Source organism: Papilio xuthus, unplaced genomic scaffold, assembly GCF_000836235.2.
Source record: "Papilio xuthus unplaced genomic scaffold, Pxut_1.1 DF824655.1, whole genome shotgun sequence".
Taxonomy (NCBI): domain Eukaryota; kingdom Metazoa; phylum Arthropoda; class Insecta; order Lepidoptera; family Papilionidae; genus Papilio; species Papilio xuthus.
In genome coordinates this window covers 4,722,439-4,728,106 of record NW_013533994.1, presented here as the reverse complement: position 1 = coordinate 4,728,106, position 5,668 = coordinate 4,722,439, and the positions used below count along the sequence as shown (strand labels likewise).

At 33.4% G+C, this 5,668-nt stretch overlaps 1 protein-coding gene across 1 annotated transcript in view; it reads left to right on the top strand.

The window, feature by feature from the left end:
• Window positions 1-1,042, top strand: part of LOC106127492 (SEC12-like protein 1) — a 3,026-nt gene extending 1,984 nt beyond the window's left edge. The window contains 3 exon segments of the mRNA XM_013325574.1: window positions 1-128; window positions 423-624; window positions 816-1,042. The exon segment at window positions 1-128 is cut by the window's left edge and continues 16 nt beyond it. Of these exon segments, the coding sequence (XP_013181028.1) occupies window positions 1-128; window positions 423-624; window positions 816-901 (416 nt within the window). The 3' untranslated portion in view covers window positions 902-1,042.
• The last annotated feature ends 4,626 nt before the right edge of the window (window positions 1,043-5,668 follow it).

Genomic DNA, 5,668 nt, shown 5'->3' with positions numbered 1-5,668 from the left:
GGGTGGGACGCACTGCGCTGCTGCCCGAGGCGCTGTCAGCGCTGGCAGTGCGCGACGACGGCAAGTTCCTCGCTGTGGGCACCATGTTCAGCGGCTCCGTGCATATATACATCGCGTTCAGTTTGCAGGTCAGATGTCATGCTGTCTCACTCTATGTTGTTTTACTTGTTACACATACTACCTGTTCCTTCAGCTATTTTAGTTTTTGTGACACATTTTCAAAGATTTATTGTGATTTATGTGTTTGGCCTGGTCACCCCTAACTTAGGGTAGGCTCCGAGCCCCTCAGTGGGAACGTATAGTGAGCTGATGATGATGATGAGAGAGAGATTCAGAGAGTTGAAACTAATTTGTATTATGATTTAGACAGCACAGTGATCATATGATAGCGTGTGTAAACGCGTGTTGTTGTTGTGTTGCAGCGAGTGCTGCAGGTGAAGAACGCGCACGGTATGTTCGTGACGGGTCTGGCTTTCCTGCCGGTGGGTGCGGTGGGTGCGGGGGGTGCGGTGGGTGCAGGGGGTGCGGGGGGCGCCGGGCAGGCACTCGCGAGCCGCAGCGAGGCGGCGTTACTCTCCATCTCCGTGGACAACTGCGTCTACGTGCACAGCGTGCCCTATCCACGTCAGTATGCGATTCCCTATAAAATAGAAAACTTTATTTTAAAGCATAATTTGATTCAAGTAGATAGAAAAAAGTCTAGAACACATAGCCAACACTCATATCTTACTTAATCAGTTTTTTTTATTGCACGCGGACGAAGGCAAGTGTATTATAAAACATAATTTAAAAATGTTCAACTTTTTGATTTCCAGGTACCGTCCCCGCCTGGGTTGCCATCATTCTCATAGTTTTCGTATTGTTCTGTACCTTCACGCTATGTTCTTATTTGGGTATATAGCGATATAATGTATTTATATTTTAATTTCGTATATTGTAAAACAAATTATTTTTCCGTGTAAGTAGTTTTGGGGTTAGTTTTAATTGTAAAAGGTAACATGCTCATATAAATGTGTATGTTTGTATAAATAAAATCAATTTAATAAAATTTTATCATACAAAGTGTTGGGATTTATTCTATTTTCATTAATTACCAATTTAATCTGTTGTAATTTAGTTTTATCTGTATTATAATTGTTGATATTTCCAAACATCGAGAATCATTAGGTTAATTGAGTTTGCACAGAATTTGTCCGCCGCCAAACAGACTGTGAACGACTGTTGTAGAATTATTTGATAAAGCTGTATGTATTATAAAAGAAATTAAATATTTATGGCCATGATATTGTCTTTTATTATCACTATGTTACTTTGAGTTTTCGTTGCTGAGACATGTTTAAATAAAGATAGATGTAAAGGGAAGATATTTTTTTTCTGTGCATCCTCTCCTCCGTCGATTAAAGGTTGGCAACGCATATGTGATTGCGTAAGACTATGGGCAACGGTCACTTCGGTATTTCAGCGATTTCAGGTGACCGCTCGCTTGTTTGTCACCTTATTCTAAAAAAAGATAGTTTTTAGCTTTAATTTGTTAAATTTTTTCTAGCCATTCACTTGAAGGAAGATATCTGTGGAAGGTCGATTGAGAAAACATGCAAGCCGCAACATCAAGGTCATTAACAATATTGAACATAGATTAAACCTACTTTCTATTGCAACTAATCGCGACCTTGCCTTGACTCTATATGTGAAAAATAATACAAAGATATATCTTATTAAATTAAATATTTATGTCAAATGTCGATTATAGATCACACTGACTGCTTGTTTTACTTCACAACAAATTAATTCAATTGTTTGTACAATGTAGTCCAATAAGGAACTTATGCCAAATTTTGACATTGACAGTGGCGCGCCTACTAGTTTTAAGGGTTACCAGTTAGCAAACATTCCCTAACTTCTTCCGAAAGTCATCCATGTTACAACTCCAACGCAATTGATATGCAACTTATGAAATGAGTTTTCCTAGTAGTTCTGTACTATTTTAATCGACAACTGCAATTTTATTAGTAAATTAACCTACATGTCATTATGCGTTATCACGCATTTTTATGGAATTTAGAAATTATGGAAATGGCAACATTAAACCTTGTAGCTGCCGCTCCCTTATTGGTCAAAATATGACGTTAAGATTTGTTAGTTCACATATTTTCCGTCTGCCACAAGATTCTTGTGTGACTATACTTGTATGTAAACTTACCATTTATCAAGTTTATTTTAACCACCAACGGCAATGAAAGTTTACTAATATAAAAATTTAGATGGATGAAAGTTTGTTAGAAGGTATCTCCGAAACGGCTCAACAGATTTTGTTGAAATTTTGGCACAGATGAAAAACATTGTCTAGAGAACATAGGCTCTACTTTTTTGATTCCGTGCGAACGGAGTCGCAGGCGACAACTAGTATGTAATAAAATAAAGGAAACAAAGTTGTTTTTAATAACATTTAATCAATTACATCAAAACAAATAACGTACACTTTACTCATCGTGATCGTTCGGCAAGTTGCATTGAAATAGACCGACTAGAGACCTTTGCCGCGGCGCACCGCGACCCAACAGATTCTCACGCCCCATTTAAAGCTTTACTACATTACAATAATAGTCAATATCGCTTACAGAATCATATATCAAGTCGCGAGTAGGCCACACTAATGTTAAATACATAATATTACATAGTTATCATTGGAGAAGGCGTAAACAATGCCACGATATTTACAAAATCAATCAAAACCTCATGTAAATATTTCCAATGAATTTAAAGAATTCGATTTATCGTTAAAATTACTAAATATCTCAATGTAAAATTGGCCTTTACACCTTCTCCATTTATTTCGTTGTCAAATGCATTTACTTTTGTGCCTTTTATATTAAAAAAAATACATATAAATAATAACATGGAAGACTGCTTAATATGTACGGGCGCATTGACGCATCTATATAATTACAATGTTTTTTTTTATAACCAAATATCGTGTTGGGATATTTCGTCAAGAGGGTTTGTGTCATGAAAATAGCTATTAAAATACACTATATTTACTCTTTGATTGTAGATATTTTTTTTAATTTATTCTTTGACAAGTCACAGACTCCGAGTCTGAATAAAAAAAAATAATTCATATCCATAATAATAAGACATCAAAAAAACTGAGCCATTTACTTAAATCGATTCACTGTTTTATCAAAACTTGTATAAATCTATATATAATTAGTTATAAATAATTTAACATCAACGTTTTGTATGTATTAAATATATATTTATTTGGTTATTTTTTTATCATTGATTTAAAAAGTAATATTCAGTTTTGTATGTCTTTGGAGCTATTGCAAGCTCATTGAAAAAGTTAGCACGCGCTTTGAAAATATTAATCACAAAGAATTACTTAATGATATTAATGTTTTTTTACCAAATATATATTGATATTTTCTATTCTTTGTATATTCCATATTTAAAACATGTACGTTCCGTTTTACACTTCTGTATATTTTGCAATATAGTCGTATAATTTGATAAAATCTGCATTTATAATATTATTTCACAAAATAAATATATAAAAGTAAAATATATTTGGATCATTTAAATATTCCTGATGCTTTTATTTTCAATAAACAAAATAGTATACTGAAAGTAAAAGTATACAAAAAAGTTTGCATAGCTCCATAACCTCAAAATTCAACGATCTAGATAAAATCAGCTAATGTATAATTCTGATTATACAAAATGTATATGTAAATATACAAATTCATTATTCATTGTATATTTTCATTAATGTATATAAAATATTGTAAATACACGTATTTTACTCTTGACAATCTGGATAGTTTTATTTCTATGAAACTATATAAAATTCAAAATTGTAATTAATGCACCATTTGTTGTAAAATTGAATACAATATTGTTTTTTTTTTGTATGATGTATATTTAGTATAGCAATAGATATGGTCCCTAGGTTAGGTACGGCTGCACTCGGTCTATGCCACTCTGTCACACTTCGCACTCGGCTCTGCGGGGAGCAGCAACCTCTTTACTATTGTTGGTATAATAATAAAATTTTAATATTGAGCCAAATGTAGATCCATACTCTGCCTACCCTACTGGATGTTAGGCGGGATTATGTTGTTTAATATTAATTTGGATATCATTCATAAACGGAATAGGAGTGACCTTGAAACGGTTGGAAAGTGTAAGATAAAAGAAATAAAAAAGACTTAAGTTCAACAGAAGAAATGAAATTACCAGAAATGAAGTTTGACAAATTGTTCGTGTGACAGGGTAGGGGATGTGAATGTAGGTGGGATATCGTCCCCTGTGCGGTGCGCCCCGCAGAGCGTCGCTTCCCTCGCGGGCTGTGTTCGCGTCAACCCTACATTTATGTAAATGGCACATTAAATATGTAGCATCCGAATTTTGTATATAAAAAAAAGAAATCTTCGTAAGATATTATTAAATCTATGTAATCATAGTTTATATATTGTTTGCTTACAATCATTTCAGTACTGTTGTCCTTATACATAACAACTAAATGATTCTTTTATACTAATAACATTTACTAATCTACAGTAATGTGGTATATATCGTGTTTGCGTTCTGTAACCACTCGGTCCTTCGAGCCGGACATCAAGTTCACTTGTACATCTTATAAGAATTAGGTCAAAGCCAAGCGGTTACAATATTATATAATTTTCTTTATAAATGGTCATATTTAAGTGGCGACAATCTTACTTTCTGTTACTTCATTTTATTAACTATAAGCTGATTTGTTTCAAAGAAAATAATTAAAATATAATAAGCGATAATTAAATCGCATTTATCTTATGTTCAAATAGTAATTAAACAATTATATATAACTAAAAAGCAACAGGACATCAGTAAGACCGACACCACGCAGTTACATAACAATAACATAAATATAAAGCTTATATAATATATGTACATTATATTAAAATTCGAATTCGAAAAAAAAATGATATGAGAATACATCTCAGAGTTGATACAATGAGTTACATCACATTACTCAAAAATACATACGTTTCTGTGTACACAGCGTGTTGCAAAACACCGCAAGTTCAATAAAACACAACAAACAGTCAAACCTGGGTAAACCACACTCTCTTTATTAACATGAGTAAGAAACGGCTTTCTTAACATTAATCTGTTTGAGCTCCCGATTTTGGATGAATGTTATTATAGTAGAAACCACAAAAGTTCAAAGTTATGTACAGCGTGTCCTAAACTTGAGTTTCTCGCTTATGTAGGTCGTCATTTGTGACCGGACTCTCGCTTATAGAGACTTCTAGCTTATCCAGTTTCGATTGTATTTGAATATAAACGTTTTATAAATTTTTTCATAAATTTTTTTTTAGTACCAAAGTGTTTTGCATCACGACATATCATCTCCGTAATACTGACTCACAAGGTGTAATTGACGTATCAAAACGCATTTTGTTACATGTAAAAAGAATAAAAAAACTTATCAGCCATCCATTTGGCAACCATTCATCACATGTCACACATATTTTATATAGAGATTATATTTTCTTCTACGTATACATTTAACAACTAGCAGATAGTAACATCCATTAAAAATTCACATAAAAACTGCTTTTGAGCCCTTAACACATTAGTAAGAAATGCATTGTGCGGCAGCCGGACCCCGCCCCGCCTCCGG